The sequence below is a fragment of the Colossoma macropomum genome, unplaced genomic scaffold (assembly GCF_904425465.1).
Source record: "Colossoma macropomum unplaced genomic scaffold, Colossoma_macropomum, whole genome shotgun sequence".
Classification (NCBI taxonomy): Eukaryota; Metazoa; Chordata; class Actinopteri; order Characiformes; family Serrasalmidae; genus Colossoma; species Colossoma macropomum.
The window spans coordinates 29,158,022-29,176,927 of record NW_023494804.1 but is presented as its reverse complement, the minus strand read 5'-3'; the positions used below and the strand labels follow the sequence as shown (position 1 = coordinate 29,176,927).

The 18,906-nt window shown below is 43.5% G+C and overlaps 1 protein-coding gene across 1 annotated transcript in view; it reads right to left on the bottom strand.

Annotated features, from left to right (window-relative positions):
• Positions 1 to 18,539, bottom strand: part of smg6 (SMG6 nonsense mediated mRNA decay factor) — a 30,948-nt gene extending 12,409 nt beyond the window's left edge. Inside the window, exons 1-9 of the mRNA XM_036594726.1 lie at positions 18,407 to 18,539; positions 13,513 to 15,823; positions 8,440 to 8,632; positions 8,056 to 8,166; positions 7,028 to 7,134; positions 6,871 to 6,949; positions 6,550 to 6,660; positions 5,310 to 5,519; positions 275 to 336 (exon numbers count right to left, since the gene is read on the bottom strand). Coding sequence (XP_036450619.1) covers positions 275 to 336; positions 5,310 to 5,519; positions 6,550 to 6,660; positions 6,871 to 6,949; positions 7,028 to 7,134; positions 8,056 to 8,166; positions 8,440 to 8,632; positions 13,513 to 15,823; positions 18,407 to 18,509 — 3,287 coding nt within the window. The 5' untranslated portion in view covers positions 18,510 to 18,539. The remainder of the gene's footprint in view (positions 1 to 274; positions 337 to 5,309; positions 5,520 to 6,549; positions 6,661 to 6,870; positions 6,950 to 7,027; positions 7,135 to 8,055; positions 8,167 to 8,439; positions 8,633 to 13,512; positions 15,824 to 18,406) is intronic.
• Between the last annotated feature and the right edge of the window lie 367 nt (positions 18,540 to 18,906).

Below are 18,906 nucleotides of genomic sequence, written 5' to 3'. Positions count from 1 at the left end.
CTGATTCCTGTATTACTCAGCTATACTGTAAATGAGGGTCCCCCTCAATGTATTCAGAGTTTAAATAAAGTCAAAAACTTATACGCTGGTCTTCTTCGTCAAAAAAAAGGCCCATATATCAGTTTATAGAAAACGTTTGCAATTTAATACATAATCGCAATATTGGACAGAAAAATCGCAATTAGATATCTCGCCAAAATCGTTCAGCCGTGGCTGTGGGTCAGTCAAAAATGTATAACTGGAGCTTCAAAAAATGAAAACTGCGGCGACTTACCCTACTTTAGTGAAGAGTTTTCCATGAGTGTGAAGAAAACTCAGGATAAATCTCTTATTGAGCTGTAAGAAAAGAGAATAGTAGTTATAATAAGGCACATATGCTCATATTGTTTGACAGGATATTGCTGCAAAAGGAATAATGTACACAAAAGTTGCTTGTTTATCTGTGCAAACAGCGATGATGCTATGAAATGAAATCAGCGTACAGCCTAAAGGCAACAGTGGGGGCCCAGAATGATTTGAAAGCTTGCATTTCAAAGACGTGGAAAGGATGGATCAGAACTTTGTGCGTCGTGTTTGTTTATAGTGACGTGTGCAAATATCCAAGGTAACAGAGATGACGGCCGCATTACGGCCCACTGACGCCCTTCTCTGCCATGGACGGTGAGTCATGTGTGGCTACATCCTGTGCAAGGCTCATAAACAACTCTGGCTGACCTCCTCACCGCTCCAAGTGTGTGTGCGCTTTGTGTGTTTTTGTGTGCGGAAATGTTTTTATTTGGCCATAGGTACAGCCGCATTGTGGCTTGAGTATTAACTAATTATATGCTGCGGTACACAATTAAAAGACAATTACGGCCCAAATAAAATGCTCAATAATAACAAAGCCTGTTTACTACCAAACCTATGAGGAGGGAACATATGAATAACTCTTCCTGTCTCTTATTCCTAATTCTGGGACATGCCTCTCATTCAAACTCAAAAAACAGGAAACATAAATACAGTGGAGTGTTGGATGAAAGAGCAGAGAGCAATGAAAGAAAAACAGAAAGGAAATGAAAGAAGTTTTGGAGGACCTGAGAAGGATGGAAATGAAGAGAGAATAAGGGTACTGAGTTCAAGTGTCTTTTTTTGTGGAGCTGTGTAGGAGGTGTTCCTGAGCACGAGTTTCTCTGTGTGTAAGACAGAAAGAGACAGACACATAGGGGCGTGTGTGCAGATTTAGGTGTCTGTGCACATGCGCAAAGGACCGCAGTGAAGGAACATACAGACACACACCCCCAGACAAACACCCACACCCAGAGCGACAGGGAGCGTTTTGAGTTTTTGCTAATGAGCATGAAGAAAAGGTCTCACTCCTGTCAGCGGTGGTGCAAAACTAAGGCACTGTATACAACAGTTAGTTCTGGCCACGCAAGCTGATTGGTTGATTTCACCATAACATCACGGTTTTTTCACAAATGCCGTATCACTCCGCTGAGCACCGACTTTGACACCTGTAGGAGACACTCAGGCCATTTGAACGTTTTTACTTCTTACTTTGCCAAAAACTTCTAAGATCACATTTGACCGACAGCAAACTTTGGTCAGACTCTGAAGATGAGACGACACTAAATTCCCAAACTGTCGTCACCACTGAGCAGCTTTTCAGTCGGCAGCTGAGACAGAAGAACAGCTGAACAACCTGGAATCAGCCAGAAATGAACCCAACACCATTCGCCAAACTAAATGGGCTGTAAGATGCTTTACAGACTGGCTGGAACAAAACAACATTAATACTGATCTGGCAAAAAAACACAAAACTTGATATTGCGGCAGTTTTATGGCTCAGTCTGATTTGGTCAGACTCTGAAGATCAGACTACACGTTTGGCGAATGGTGTTGGGTTAATTTCTGGCTGATTCCAGGTTGTTCAGCTGTTCTTCTGTCTCAGCTGCCGACTGAAAAGCTGCTCAGTGGTGATGGCAGTTTGGGAATTTAGCGTAAGGAGCTGGAGAACGAACTGCCGGCTGTGCAGCGAGTGGGCGGAGCTCGTTAAGGAACTATAATTTGGTGAAGGAACTGCGAACATTAAAACATATTAAACGCCGCGTTCACGGCCCAGTTTATTAATTTATTACTGTATTTATTTAACTGTTGTATAAAAGCAATAGAACACTCGAGGAGTGTGTTATCGCCAATAACATCACGGCTGTGATGATCTACGGCGACCAAATCACAGCCGTGATGTTATTTCACGATAACACAACCTCGAGTGTTCTATTGCTTAAATGTAAAACATACTGTTGAGTGAACTGCTGAGAGTAGAGCAAGACTGAACACTTGCAAACAGAGCCTTTAATTAAAACATGATTCTACAACCACTGGAATACCACCAGTCCTGCTCTGCTGTGGCCGGGAGCACCAACAGGACTTGCACCTGCTCAACAGTTGTAAGTTCCTGTCTGTAACTTTGAGACCAAAGTTGTGTCCCAATTCAGGGCCTGTGTCCTTCAGGGGCTGCATTTGAAGGCCGATTGCGTTACAGTGGCGCGACTAGGCTGTCCCAGTTTGAAGTCTCCTTCACATGCGGCCGAAAAATGTGTCCTTCTTTCCCACGGCAAACGAAGGATCCAACGGCTGGATCCTTCGTCTGCCAACATATCCCGAGGTTCATTGCGTGCAGGCGAAGATTCGAGAACATGGCAGCGTCAGCAGAGAATCAAACAGCAGCTGAAGAGTACAACTTTAAATATAAGTACTGGGTTAAACTGAGGCGAACAGCTAAGGAAACAAATGTTAAATAAAAAAATAAAAAAACAAAAAAAAACAAATACAATCTCATCAGTAGTCTGCGGTGATGCATCTCCAGCTCCAGTAAATGAAAAAATAAAACAAAAAAATCTAAGTTTCTGGCTCCAATTTTAAAGAACTTAAAAAGCAGTGAGGGCGGAACAGCGGTACTGTGACGCAAACAGGAAACCCGCCCTAGAGCAGAGCGTCTCATTTCAGCTCTGCCTTTGAGGTTTAAGCAGCCTTTGAAGGACACGCCTTCATAGACAGTGTCCTTTGAAGGATGCAGCCTCTGAACTGGGACACTGCATGGCTCCAACTGGTCGTAAGCTGAATTTTCACTAAGACCAGGCATATGTCTAGTTGGAAACAGGTGTAAAGCTAATTTCTAGACTAGGGTAACTTGTTAATGCGCTGCTGCACACCATGCCAAACAGAGAAACGTCTTGCTATAAGCTGCCCTTGTTTTAAATAATGAGTAATTTAAATAATGAGTAATTAAGTAACAGAGTAATTATGGTGCGTAAAATAAAAGGTCGAAACAGCTTGAAACAGCTGGTTAGTCTGTAGTTTGAAAGCATGCTTGCTAGATAGCATAATAACTAATCCAGTTAAAGTTTTAGTAAGTTTTAAAGGAATGTGATCTGTGATGTACTAAGACTTCTGCTAGATTATCTGTCAACTAAAGGTAAATTAATAAACAACACTGCATTTAGTGCATGTAGCGCTTGTTCTAGCCTTTTGACTGTAAGCTTTTCTGTAAGGCTCGTTATTTAAAGCCGCACTGAACCTGACGACCCTGCGAGATGTGAGGAGAACAGTATTACAGTAACTACTGCCATTTATCTTACTTGATTTCTGCCTCCAAGCCATGATCGAGACAAGTGAGGGGAGCTTTTCTCATAGTTCACTCCACAGCCAGGTGAGTCAAACTGCTGCTCTGGGATGATACCCAGTTTTTTGGCATTCTCCATTTTCCAAAAGGATGTGTTGGACCAGTCCAGCTCAAGTTAACATGAGCAACTTGAGTGCGACTCGAGTCCATGTCTGGTATCAACAGTACTTTTTTAGCCAACTACGCAACAAAGGCTGTGTTTACATGCAAAGATTTTTGCCAATCCGATTGAATTAATTCCGATTACAGATTCAGACTGAGGTGTTTATTCTCACTCTACTCAACAATCTGATGAAAATCTTTGTTTACATGCTCACTACAAGTAATCAGATCCAACATTACGTGCATGCATGGAGAACCACTGACAGCGAACATCACGTGAGTCCAGTCAGAGTGAGATGAGCAGCAGTGAGCAGCGCTTGTGTTTTTAACTGCTTTAAAATGATGTCAGACTCAGGAAAACGTCCTTCAGATGTCCTTATTAAAGAAGGCCGAGAGGAAGACGTCGTGTTCTGAGACTCATAAGCTGGACGTCCGTCCCACCGCCGTCTTTTAAAGATCAGAGCATAAACTTCGTCTCCTCTGCAGACCAGTTTCTGCTCCGCCATGTTGAACGGTATAAACTCTCACTGTGACGTGACGAACATGATCAGAACGGACTTAAACCTTCCGATAGGGAATGTAATCAGATACAGGCGTTTACACGGACATTATTCTTCTATTTAACAGATTATTTACAGGATTACCCACCTCGATCAGTCGGATAGAAATTGTATTCTGAATGGGCTCAATCGGACTAGACTATTCCAACTAAGGTGTTTACATGAACGCATTCTGTTCCGATTGAGCTATTAGTCGGATTATTAATGAATTATAAGGCTGCATACAAACGTGGCTACTGTGTGCAAAAAAAGTACATTTTAAAACTCTTTTAAAACCAAAGCAGAGAGTTGTTGTTGCAGCCTTTTTAAGTAGAATTTGAGATCTTTTACCCTTGGCCAAATAAAGAATCAAGGAGTCTGGAGTCAAATTTCATAAACAGGTAAAAGCAGTCATTAGAGCTAGCTTTTCTACATGCTTGCAAGTTACTCCAATCTTAGCTGCATTACACTGGTTACCGGTTAATTTAATAAAGTAGTAGCATTTGTTTTTAAAGCTCTTAAGGTTTGGATCCAAGATATATTTCAGACTGCTTTATCTTCGCTCTGTTCCCACGTATGAGCTCATCATTTCAGCAATTCATAGCATGAACTGGCAAGTTAATAATAGCCAGTCGGAGGTACACACACAGCAATTTATCCTAGAACCACAGGTTTCTTAGCAGCTGTCACTGTTATATATATTTTTACATGGACGCACATCGCTAAGACCAGTCCAAGTCGCACCTGAAGGTAACTTTAGGGGGTGCAGGTGCAAAGTAGTCTTAACTACAACCAAGTTAGTCAAGACCTCTTGGTACAACTGGGGTCTGGCAACCAAATCTCGCCATCTGCTAAGATGAAACAGCAGCAAGCCTGTGGTTTAAAAGCAGTTGGACACCGACTCTATGAAAGGTATAAGGTTTACAGCTAGGCAATGCACTTCTGCACAGCCAGGTGATAAAGGAGCTGAAGAGGATGTACAGGTGTTGTGCTGCAGTTCTCACATCACTGGCGCTCAGAGTGCTCAGGCCTCCATCTTGCTCATCTCTGCTTGACCCGCTGCCCGCTGCGCGAGACACCACTCCTGTATGCCCACTGGGGCGGATCCAGATTTCCACCCGACTGGCATCTTCACCTCGACTCCCTCCTCGACCCCGCGGGCCACGTACACCACCCTCTGAATCCTGCTTCCGCCTGCGCTCGATCTGCTCGGCCTGATGAGAGAGGAGGGCAGAGGGCTTATTTTCATTTCCCAAAAAAACGCACTAACGCAACAAACACTGACCAAAATGTGTTGAGGTACAAGAGACCCCCAATCCATGACACACTTCACATGATTTATTTTGTCCATCTCTCATCAAAGTGAAACCATATAACCATACAATCTTGTCACCGCTGCACAAAAACATTGTCTCTATTTCCGTAATTTTTACTGTTTTTGCACAATCTGAAAACTCCAGTCAGCCTTTGCATTGTGTTGAAATTTTCCGATCAACAGACCAATAAAAATGGTCCAAAATTCCTTTTTAAAAAAAAAAATAGGTTTTTTCTTATCTGGAAAAGTTTTGTTTTAACAGTGATGATACCCTATTAGTTTTTTTTTATGTCTGTCTATGCTGTGTAGTACGTCTACGTGCAATTGCCTTTATGTTCTATTTATGTATGTTTTGCACATCGGAGTTGGAGAAACGCAATCTGCTTCAGTTCTACACTGCTTGTTGTATGGCAAAGTTCACTTTAACTTTTAAATATATATATATACATATATATATATAAATATATAAAACCACCAGTTATGTGAAGCTAGCATAAATGCTAATAAGGTTAGCATCAGCTTCTTAACTTTGCCACTTTAGCAAGCTCTTTACAAAATAATAATTCTAAAAATAATAGTTTAATAATATATAATAATAGTAATAACAAGTGTACATGCTGATTTACTTATTACAGGTGATATAATAGCATCTCTTAACCTGTAAAATTAGTTTTAGTTAGTTTTGACCAAGAATGTTACTGAAGACAGAAGAGAATTTCGTTGAGTACCATTAAGTCATTAGGTTAAGTTGGTATCAATCCTATGTAGGTACCAAAAACCACAAAACTGGATTCTATAAAACTGGATTGATAGCTAGTGGAAAACGCACAGTCCCAGTTTTCTAGAGCCAAAGGTTTTGGTATTTTGTGCAGTGGAACATTTATGACAACTATATGCAAATCATCTCAAATGTCAGGTGCCTTTCTTACCTTGCGCTTGGCTTCCTCAAACAGACTCATCAGACTCTCTTTTGCGGTCAGGATTGGGTTGCTGGCAGCCAGACTACGCATGTAATAATACACGGCATCCAGCTTCCGCTTCTGCCGAAGGGAGAGGAAAAGAGACAGAGAGAGAGACAGAGAGAGAGAGAGAGAGAGAATCAGTCTCTCAGAGGCAAAATATATGGTGAGGCCTTCAACACAATTATATCCTACATTGATTATGAATGTATTAGTAAATATTCATGTAAAAATAAGCATGTTCCAGCATGTGACTGACAAAACGAGTAACTGAAATGAATGTGATCTCACTGTGTACACTGCTAACAACGCAAGCTGATTGTAGGGTCGTCCATTTTTTGGTGCAATCTGCTGAGCCTTTAGGTACCAACTGTGGAAGAGAAAAGACCAATGAAAATGATAATCCTTTAGCTTACTTTGGCAAAAGTTTTGGTAGAAAAGGCCTGACCTGCGTGCTTTGCCATAGTTGGCCGAGTCACTGGCTTGTTCTCGGTATCTTGCAATGTCTCCCTGACAGATCATACAGCGCTGAGCACTGATCAGAGCATATTTCACCTGAATTTACAGCAATACACAGCAACAATTAGACATTAAGGCATCCCTACAATTTTATGACTCATGATGAAACAAACCATCAATATACCATTAGGTAGGACACGTACACCGATCAGGCATAACATTCTGACCACCTCCTTGTTTCTACACTCATTGTCCATTTTATCAGCTCCACTTACTATATAGGTGCACTTTGTAGTTCTACAGTTACAGACTGTAGTCCATCTGTTTCCCTGATACCTTGTTAGCCCCCTTTTACCCTGTTCTTCAGTGGTCAGGACCCCCATGGACCCTCACAGAGCAGGTACTATTTGGGTGGTGGGTCATTCTCAGCACTGCAGTAACACTGACGTGGTGGTGGTGTGTTAGTCTGTGTTGTGCTGGTGCGAGTGGATCAGACACAGCAGTGCTGCTGGAGTTTTAAACACCTCAGTGTCGCTGCTGGACTGAGAATAGTCCACCAACCAAAAACATCCAGCCAACAGCGTCCTGTGGGCAGCGTCCTGTGACCACTGATGAAGGACTAGAGGATGACCAACACAAACTGTGCAGCAGCAGATGAGCTATCGTCTCTGACTTTACATCTACAAGGTGGACTGACAAGGTAGGAGTGTCTAATAGAGTGGACAGTGAGTGGACACAGTGTTTAAAAACTCCAGCAGCACTGCTGTGTCTGATCTGCTCGTACCAGCACAACACACTCTAACACACCACCACCACGTCAGTGTTACTGCAGTGCTGAGAATGACCCACACAAGGAGGTGGTCATAACGTTATGCCTGATCAGTGTATATTAGAACATAGGGGTGACTATCCACAACTTCAGATACTGAATACTTGTGAAAGACTACCAAGTGTAATCAAATAGTAATATTAATGGCTGAATTAGTGCATTTTAACTTTGGAATACTGGGTATTTACCGTCTTGCGCAGAGGTCTGGTACGTATAGCCATTCCATCCATGTAGTCTTCCAGCTTAAACTGGAATATAGCTTGCAATTTCTGCAGCAGTGAATCAAAGAACACTGCTCCCTACAAGATATACGGTGTCATTATTTCCAAATACTCACAATTGTTTTTTTATGGGCTCGTGAGCCAAAAATAACAGCAAAAATGCAAACTACTGAATTGTATATTTTCCCCTCTACAAAAAGATGGCATCATAATGTAATAGGTCCCGCTACGAAATTAGAGGGAACAAGATAATTACAGCTCTCAACTCAAAAACAACAACAATGCAACACAAACTACACACAGGAATAAACCCAGAACAAATTAACTAATTAGATATTCTGAGTTAAGTACCTCTTCCAGTATCGTTAAAAGCATGGCTCTGATCCGGGGGGCCGTATCCAAATCCTGGTCTTTTAGAAGCTGCCTGAATCTCTCAATGACCTGGTAGAACACATTCTTCCAAAGCGCCTGGTCCAAGTTCTGGGAGTCGGCGAACTCTATGTCTGTTAGAATCACTCGCTCATACAGAGTCAGGAGTTCAGCCCTGAGAGGAGGAAAGCAAGAGTGAGACTAACGTGTCAGCAACATGTTATGAAGTCAGCAAATTAATCCATCATAAGACTGAATGGATTATCTAACATCATTCAGTACATCCAAAAATGTTTAAAGAAACGGTTTAGTAAAAATATATAATTTACACCATTTTCCACTTACCAGATGCAGCTGATCAGCTAAGACATGTTTAGACAAATGTTACTATGTTAGCTTAGCATTGGAGGTTAACATTGCTGACAGACACTAGAAGTCAATGGTCACCCAAATCTTTCCCATAAATACATCTCTAAAACTTCTCTCAACCCACTCAAACCACGTCCTTGTCAAGCTTGCACAGATTTGTTGATTTGGTTTAGGACACAGGACGACTCTGTGAGAACCAAAGTTCACCATGTAGCTGAATGCAAGCATCCTAAATTACATCTGTGATCTAGGGTGCATGTGCCTGTGGGACATCTTTTCAAATTCAACAGTAATTTATGAAAAGAAAACTGAAATTTCTACTGTAATCTGTGGCATCCATTTGCTACATTATACAGGGTGATTCAAAAAGGTTCATCCGATTTCAAAGCGCTGTATTTTTATAACCGTGAGGCGCCGAGGAACCAATCACAACCCAACTGAAAGAGGGGGTCATAGAGTTTCTGACTGTCAGTGGAAGATGGCTCCCTTCAGTCTGAGAGGAGATGAGACCCCTGAGCAGAAAGCGTTCTGCGATCTCCACTTCAATAAGAGTGAATCCGTCATAACTGTGCAGTGTGGTTTTGTGGGCAGTGAAGCTCCAACAGCTCAGAGCGTTCGTCGTTGGTTCCACAACACTGGATGATCTCCGAAATCGCGCTGAAAGAGCCGTGAGTGCAGCGACACCCGACATGCTCAATCCAGTACGGGATGAGTTTGACTATGGTGTTGATGTTGTCTGTACAGCTGGAGGAGGTTCATACTGAGACCTTCTACAATTACATAATAAACTTTATGCTCATTTAAACCATTTACAGTTTACTGCACTGATCTGTAATGATTTACAAGTGAAATAAATCATTTTGAAATCAGATGAATCTTTTTGAATCACCTGCATAAACCCACATTAAGGGGAGTCAGATTTTGGTACAATGCCTCTCTATTGTCTTAAACTGTTTGTCACACTTAAAAATAGAGTGAAATTTTGTTCATTTTTATAATTACAAGTCATACCACGCCCAAAACATTAACAAGTCTGCACAACCTTAAAGGGGACCAATCATGTAGTCAAAGATTATAGATCCATTTCCAGGCCTCTAAATAAACGTTCAGAACAAAAATCATGACATTTTGTAAAACAGTTCCAGAGACATTGAATGGTTTTATTCCAGAACCTAGAAAATCTTCAGTCCATCTGCCGTTTCAGGTTAGTCTGGGCGCCGACAAAATCACAGCATTAGATGTAACTGAAAACAAGTGTGTTCGAAACCCTTTAAGCCAGAAGATTTCCAGAAGGATTTAAAGTTTGGACTTTTCAAATATCAAATCCAGACTGGAACTCAACAGGTGGCCTAAGTGCACTGTGTCAAAATGTCAAAGCAAACATCTGCTTGCGTCACCAAAGGTAAGACAGGCATAGTTTTTCATGCCCGCTGTGGCAGTATACTTTACATAGGATGGCCATGTTTAGGTTTTTTTCTTTTCCTTTCTCATCTTTGTAAATCTCAGCTGTAAGACTGATTTTTACTTAATTATATCGTCTTTATTGGGCAAAAGTGGTATAAATGCTTTACAGTGAGGGTGCACATAACAAAAACGTAACTGGATGAGTGAGAAACCCGACCGGCTCCCTCTGCATTAAAGCCAGGTTAGGGCAGGGGTCACAGCACAAATGTTAAAAAGAGCCATTTTGTCCTTTCAACAAAAATCAAACCACCCTGAGAGCCACATTTAATGCCCAGTATGTCTCAATATGAGCTGATGTCCCAGTATAGGCTAAAAAAATATTAACGAAGACTTACTTTGCTCTGCTTTTTCCCGTTCCACCTTAAATTCTGCCTGAGGCGCCCAAATGTAAATGCAGCACTATTTAAGGTGGAACAGGACAATTCTAACGAGAAGCTGACTTCAGCTTTGCGACTTTGTAGTGTTTGAAAGTCTCTTGTTGCAGATTTAATGTACCAGAAAACCAACTGCAGTGCTTATATATGCCAAATGCTCGACTTTTCGTTAGCTACTAGATTCTCTGCGTTGCTATGTGACCTGCAGTCTGCACGCCAAGCTTCAGGGTTATAGGGTGGTGAATTCGCAGTGTTTAAGACCATCTACTGTTAAAAAGTGTTAGAACGATCAGCAGAGCTTTATTTTACTGCAAAGGAGGATGATTTTATTTTTATCAGGGCTGTAAAAGAGCCGCATGTTGCCCCTGAGCTGGGTTAGTGTATGGAAGCACTTTGGCCTCTATGAAGTTGAAGGGAAAAAAGGACCTGGACAAGAACCATACTATATGCAACCATATTACACGTTTCCACCCGTTTTCCATCCGGTTGTACTTGCTGCCAACCAGAGGACCATTGAGCAAGCGATGTCAAAGCTTCCACCCAACTCGGAAGCGAATTATAAACTCTATCGCAACTTTTATTGCAAGGATTTGCGTCCGTACTCAGTCGTTGAGGACCACAGCGACCCCCCACTCTCTAGAATGAGACCAAAACCGAAGTCATGGAATCACTGAAGATAACGGGTAGGACAGCTGCAGTGTGCTGCGTGGACCTCCACTGCCACGGGATCTTATTTCACTGTAACTGCATATTTTACCGCAGATGAGTGGCAGCAGCGTCTCATGTGCTCCAAACAGCACTGAATGAGAGCCTTCCAGGTCACTTGGCACATCACTTCCATTTGATTTATTAATAAAAGATATCGGAATTAAATTCATTATGGATCATTACAAATACTTTGCTTTAAAAGAACCAAGTTTAAAAGAAATCCTGTATAGAAAAAAAGATGCATCAAGATGCACAATCGTTTTATAATCGCATCACAGCCCCTGAATCGTAATCAAATCTAATCATGAGGTGCCTAGAGATTCCCTCCCCTAATGCGTACACAGTCTTGCTACTGTTCTATATCACTACATTGTGAAAGTGTGAGAGTAGGAAGAGTGATGACTGCACTGATGTTAGCAATTGGCTATAGCTTGATGTTATGACACTGCAGGACATTGCCCATTTGGAAATTATATCTACCAAGCTGGCTGACCCACTTTTTCACAGGCCAAGCCAAAAATGCATTTCTGCCTAAGTCCAGATGAAACAAGGGTGACAGCAAACCTGAGAAGTGAGCTCAAATCCTGGAAACCTCATATGGAGTCTTCCCTGCTCTGATTTCAGCATGTAGCTAGACTATGGGAACTTCGGTTAAACATGATGTGGTTTCATGGATGGACTGTTTCTGACACGTTTCTGGGAGCTTGAAGGCATTAAGCTAGTGAATGGAAGTGCACGTCATGCTCCACCGTGATTACTGAAAGCTAAGTCCTGAAAAACCCACATTATGGGCCTCATTCACCAATAACTTTAACTTGTTCTAGATCCTAAGAGGAAATCTGTCACATTCATGATGTCCTTAAACCACAGAGCTGTTTGCATATATGTGCTCGAGTGTGTGTAGATTCTGTTCTTACTTAAGAACAAATCCCACATAAGAGAACACTGGTGAACGTCTTCGTGAGTCTTTGTGAAACCTGCCTCAGCAGACGTCTTGCGGAGACGACGTTCGTCTGGCTTCAGTGAACAACACGACGTAATTGCGGATAAAAAAACGAACAACCTCAGACGTTGCACGGAGGCTTCGTTCGCCATGTTGTGCACATGGCAGCTGGGCGAACTCTGCGGACGAAGACGCTACGCGACAGAGCCTGTGGTTGGTCGGTAAAAAAGTGCCGTGCCATAAAACAAAGGTGGATGACTTTGAGGGGTTTCAGCTTTGGCAGATACGCTAATATTTCACTGTGAAACACGCATTTGTTAAATAAACACTGAATATCGCCTAAACGTAAGATGTTAAGTCTGTTATTCAGTAATACTATCTAGTATTAAGCACAGGTTCACAAGAGGACGAGGCTGAAGTCGGCTTTCCATTCACCAGTTACTTGTCTGAATTTTCCCGTTCCACCTTAAATGGTGGCAGTGCTCTGAACTCAAACGTCGCCATAGTTAGAACTGTGAAAGAGTGTTAAAGCAGTTAACGACCAAAGGGATAAAGCCAGGTCATTTTTATTTTGGCAGTCCAGAAATGAGGCACTAAAAACAATATGAAAAATGAGGCCTTTTATTTTTGAAACTGTATCTCAGCAAAATGACACAGTAGTCCATATTTTGTTTCATATAAATACATCTGTATGTAGCAGAGAGAGTTTTTTTTTTCTTCTTACATAGGTCCCTCCTGTCTCTATATTTTGTGTATGTTTAATATATTTCAGTTTCAATATTTTCTTGTATTTTTATTTTTACTTTGTTTACGTTCTGAAGAGTGATTATCTGAGCCTCACCATAAGCATTTCAATGCATGAATGTCCTGACATGTTGTGCAAATAACAAATAAACTTGAAACTTGATATTAATATCATAAATGTATACTGTATGAATGTTGATTTAAACACTCATGAACATGTTATGAAGTGTTTATGTAAGATGTTATGAATGTGTTATGTAGACACCCTTCAAATAAAGTGATACCAAAAATTACATTCGATTTTTGGCTGAATCATTATTTTAAAGCCTTACAAAGAAAGAGTAAACTACTCCGTCACACTCAGCACCAGCTTCTGAATTCTAGTAGTACAACCTGTCTATAATATCCCTTTCACAAGACCTTCTCCTTAATGATTAATCACCTCCTGCTTACCTCAGTTGGGCCATCCTGTCCAGTCCTTCGGGGCTCAGTCTTTCCCTGGACAGCAAGTTGCTGAGCTGGAGCTCCTGGCTGTCTGCAACCCGCAGCATCTTACTTAGTTCACCCCTAGTTTGTACCTCTGCCTCCTCTGGGGTGATGGCTGTTCCACTTGTAGAAGGGTAACCCTGACCAGCTTGACCATACCCTCCATAGAAAGGCATGGCAGGGCTGGGGTACATCCCATTAGAGCCCGGTATCTGATATGGAAACTGATACGGATATGCATAGCGTGGAGGTGTGTTTGAAGCATTGGCTGGTAATGAATAGCAGTAAGGGTTGTCTGAGTTTTGAAATTTGTAAAAAGCCATGGCAGCAGCTTGCTGGCTCTGGAAGTGCTCCCCCTGGAGGACTGGAGGGCTCCCTGCAGCTTCGTCATCAGTGTCCAGGAAGTGCAGCGGGCCATAACCTCCTTGATGCAGGTACAGTGATGTCTGCAGGGGCGAATGCTGGGAGTGCTGGCTGCTTGTCAGGGCAGGTTTCTTATCAGGGTTATTGGGGTCCCACAGTCGTCGTGTGCTTCCCCCGCGACCCCCTCTTCCCCTGCCTAGGCCCATGCCGCCTCTCATCCCACCCATCAGCCGAGGTCCAGGCTCTGGGGACATGGTTAGCTCCGTGTGTGCTGGAAGGATGAGAATGCCTCGGCCTCTACCTCTAGGACACTGATTCTTTCGCTTTGTTTGGTCCTCCCCGTTTCCCGAGGGCGTACTGGACTTCTTGTCCAAAGAAACTCTTAAGATTCCTCCTCGACCGCTACTCACGGCTCCTCTGGACACTTTGCCGCTCCCTTTACGGATTCTCAAAGCATTCCTACTGTCCTCACCTTCTCTGTCTCTCAGACCTCTCCTCTCGCCATCCTTCTCCCACACCTCACTCTCCTCAAAGGAATCTGTGGAGGACACGTCCCTGGCTTTCCATCTCCTCTGTCTAGGCTGGCTCCCTGTGGCCCAGTCCTTCTCCTCTGTTGTCTTTTCGAGAGACCTAGGTGCCAGCCTTCCTTCTCCCCTCTCCCTTCCACCACCTGCATTAGTTTTACGTCTCTCCGACTCTCCTTGCCCGTCCACACTGGCAGCGCTGCTGGCTGAGCTTGTGCTGTAGGTCCGGTTTCGAGGCCGCCGGATGTCAGACTTAGAGTAACGTTTTGAGGTAGAGCTCACTCTGCTAGTGTCCATTCCTTCGGATGCCCTGCGCCTCTCTACATCCCCGTCTCTTGGCTGGTTCCCTCTGTGCTTTTGCTGGTGCGAGTTCTGATCTTGTTTAACATCGTTCCCTTCTGCAACCCACTGAAACCCTCCCTCCACAGCTCGCTCACTGTTTTTCTCCAGCCGGTTTGTCGAAGAGCCCTTCTCTCCTCCCTCTCCTTCCTCTCTCTTCCCTGAAGCTTGGTTGGAGCCTCTGTCCCTGCCCCCTCTTGACCTCCGGTTACTCCTCTGTTTCTTTTTCTCATCTCCTTCACCTGTTCCTCCCTCTCCTCCACCTACTCTGCTCCTCCGACCCTCACCGCTAGACTTTCTTCTTCTCCTGCCGTTATCCTCGCCTTTCGTTCCTTTCTTTTCTACTGGCTCTGAGGCTGCAGGGCTGCCGATGCTGAGGTTCCCCACTTTACCTGCTATGTTTTCAACAGCGGTCTGATCGTCATGGACAGAAGACGAGTCTAAACTCTTCTGTTGTTTTCCCAGCTCCCGTTTTTTCCTGGCTTCTTTGCTTTTTCTCCCTTTTCCTTTTTCCTCCCTCTCTTTCACATCTTCCACATGTAGACCCTCACTTTGTTCCACTAGGGACCTATGCTTACCACAGTCTCCTTCCTCCCCTTTTGATACTTGCTCCATCCCCTTGTGGGAACCAGAGTCTCTACTGCCTTGAGTCCTTCGTCCACCCGGCTGGTATATCTCACGGTCGGGTTTGCGTGCTTTCCGAGACAGTTTTGGAGACCCGTGTGTGCCCGTGCACGATGTCTGGCTGTCTTTGACAGTGCTTTTCCCAGCATGTTGATGGCTGCCAGAATCATCAGTGCTATTGCAGCGGCTCAGACAGTCTCTGCTGGTGAGTTTCGGGTCAGAGGATAGTGGAGAGCTGCCAGGCATTTTGGGATCAGGATCCGGCCCACGCTCCCCTGATGTGTGAGCACGTTCAGTGGAAACTGCTTGCGCCTCACCCTCAGCACTGTCTTTGCGCCTGCGTGTCTGCCCTACTCCGGGTTGATAGCGCTGCAGGTCTGGTCGTTTCCCCTCTCGCTGCCGCTGCTTCTTACTCGTCTCCTGAACGTCTGAGAAAGCAAAAACAAAACAGCAGCCAATGAGAGACAGCGTCCGTGTTTACATGCAAAGATCTCTGCCAATCCGATTGAACACATTCCGATTACAGATTCAGACTGAGATGTTTATTCTCACTTTACTCAACAATCTGATGGACAATCTTCGTTTACATGCTCACTACAAGTAATCAGATCCAAAATGACGCGCATGCGTGGAGTAGCGCTTAGAGTAAACGTTACTATGACCGCGAACATCACGTGAGTCCAGTCAGAGTGAGATGAGCAGCAGTGAGCAGCGCTTGTGTTTTTAACTGCTTTAAAATGATGTCAGACTCAGGAAAACGTCCTTCACATGTCCTTATTAAAGAAGGCCGAGAGGAAGACGTCGTGTTCTGAGACACATAAGATGGACGTCCGTCCCACCGCCGTCTTTTAAAGATCAGAGCAGAAACTTCTGCTCCGCCATGTTGAACGGTATAAACTCTCACTGTGACGTGACGAACATGATCAGAACGGACTTAAACTTTCTGATAGGGAATGTAATCAGATACAGGCGTTTACACAGATATTATTCTTCTATTTAACAGATTATTTACAGGATTACCCACCTCGATCAGTCAGATGGAGACTGTATTCTGAATGGCCTCAATCAGACTAGACTATTCCGACTGAGGTGTTTACATGAACGCATTCTGTTCCGATTGAGCTATTAGTCGGATTATTAACGGATTATTAGGCTGCATGTAAACATGAAGGCATTAGGCTGACCCCTAATACCTTACTGAAAAAACTTGCTGGCCTTCATTCAGATTCAGCTCACCTTTTAAAAGAGGGGATTCCATAATATTTTCTAGTTTTTCCATATTCCAATCATTAAAACATAAACAACGTCAAATGGTTGATATGAAACCATTCAGAGTCAGAACTGTCCACAGTGGTGGTGATGGGAACCTGACACCCAAAGAGTTCAACGCCTCTAAAAACTCCCTCACCAAAAGTTATAACACAGACTGGGGATGAATACGCCTCTACAAAAGTTTTGAGATTTTTTAAAAATCCCTTTATGGCAGAGATGTACATGCAGGACATTGTAAAACAAAACAGTACTAAAGAAAAAATACTTTTTTTGTAATGTAACACTATTTTCGGGTCAATATCACAAATAAAACTTTAGAAAAGATGTGCAGGTTCACTGCTCTTTTGAGACAGTAAATAAAATGGCTTTAATCACATTGTAGACATCGCAATCTTTTGGTTTATCAGCATCATTTTTAAAAATAAATAAATACTCGGTTGGTAAGTTTCTCTACAATTAACCTTTTAACATCAATACTCTGTCACATCTTAATGACTGTATTTTAAAAAGCTGTAGAGCTCCACTTTAAGAGGTACCCACGTACAACGCAGAGGTAAAGAGGGAAAACAACAATGCAACACCAAGAACGCCAGAACCCTTTAGAACAACATAGCTAGTACAAACAAAAACAACCTGTTGCACCTGAACTGTCATAAAAACAGTTATACTCAGTTCCTCGCTGGAGACGCAATAAACTTCACTACGACGTAAATATAAACTTTAGCTTTGCTCCAACTTAAATTACGAGCTGGAGAACAGCAGCTGTGACGGCCGCTCGGCTGACAGCTCGAAGCAGCGTTGCTGAACAGAAAGGCTAACAGAGCTGCGTGGACTGACCACGCTGAGGACTGACCACGCTGAGTTCAGTGAAGTTGCCGCCTATTTCTGCGCTGTAAGCTACACAAAGCTTCTCCTGCTAACTAAGCACATGCAGGACACTGAAAAACAAAACAGTACTAAAGAAAAATACTTTTTTTTGTAATGTGCCACTATTATTTCGGATCAATATCACAAATAAAACTTTAAAAAGATGGGCAGGTTCACTGCTCTTTTGAGATAGTAAATAAAATGGCTATAATCACATTGTAGACATCGCAATCTTGTGGTTTATCAGCATCATTGACGTTAAACTTCACTACGACGTAAATATAAACTTTAGCTTTGCTCCAACTTAAATTACGAGCTGGAGAACAGCAGCTGTGACGGCCGCTCGGCTGACAGCTCGGAGCGACGTTGCAGAAAGGCTAACAGAGCTGCGTGGACTGGCCACGCTGAGGACTGACCGCGCTGGGCTCAGCGAAGTTGCCGCCTACCTCTGCGCTGTTAGCCACTGGGGCTTCTCCTGCGGACTAAGCGGAGCCTCAGTCAGTCTAATAGCTTAAGGTCGTCGCTGCGCGCCGGTTGTGTCGCTGTTGACACAGCTAGCCTAGTTAGCTGCTGCGCTAACCGCGCTGAAACTTATGTTAATAAAATAATTTTCTCTATTTTTCTATTTTACGGTGGAGAAACGCGTTTGAGCACCGCTGAGACGGAGCTACACTCTCTGCCTGTGAGCCGCTGAGCTAAGCGAGCCGCCGAGCTGCCGTACACGAACAGCGGGTTAGCCGTTAGCATGCTGGCTAACGTTAGCCAGCTAGCCCGCAAGTTGATTCTTCGAGTGTTTTAACTTGTATTTGTGTGTTTTGAGCGTCCGGCCGTTTTATCCGCGATCATTCGCTGATCCGAATGGAGACTCTGACCTCTCTGGTTCCCGCTGTGCGCCACAAAACTCGACGCCTCCGCTCGAAGCTCCGCCGCTGAGATCCGCACTCGGTCCAGCTCGTCCGCCATTTCCGTCACCATTCAACACAAACACAAACATACGGAGCCTCAGCGGGACCAAACGCCCTCTTCGGGAACGCGTTACAAAAAAACAACGATACAACAGACCGACCACAATCGGTCCTCCTCCTTCAACTGTTTATATACTCTGTACATATATACACACTATATAGGTGCACTTCTACAGTAGTTCTACAGTTACAGACTGTAGTACATCTGTTTCTCTGCATACTTTGTTACCCTGTTCTTCAGTGGTCAGGACCCTGGACCCTCACAGAGCAGGTACTATTTGAGTGGTGGATCATTCTCAGCACTGCAGTAACACCGACGTGGTGGTGGTGTGTTGGTGTGTGTTGTGCTGGTCTGAGTGGATCAGAACAGACTGATCAGTCAGTGGATCCAGTGCTGCTGGAGTTTT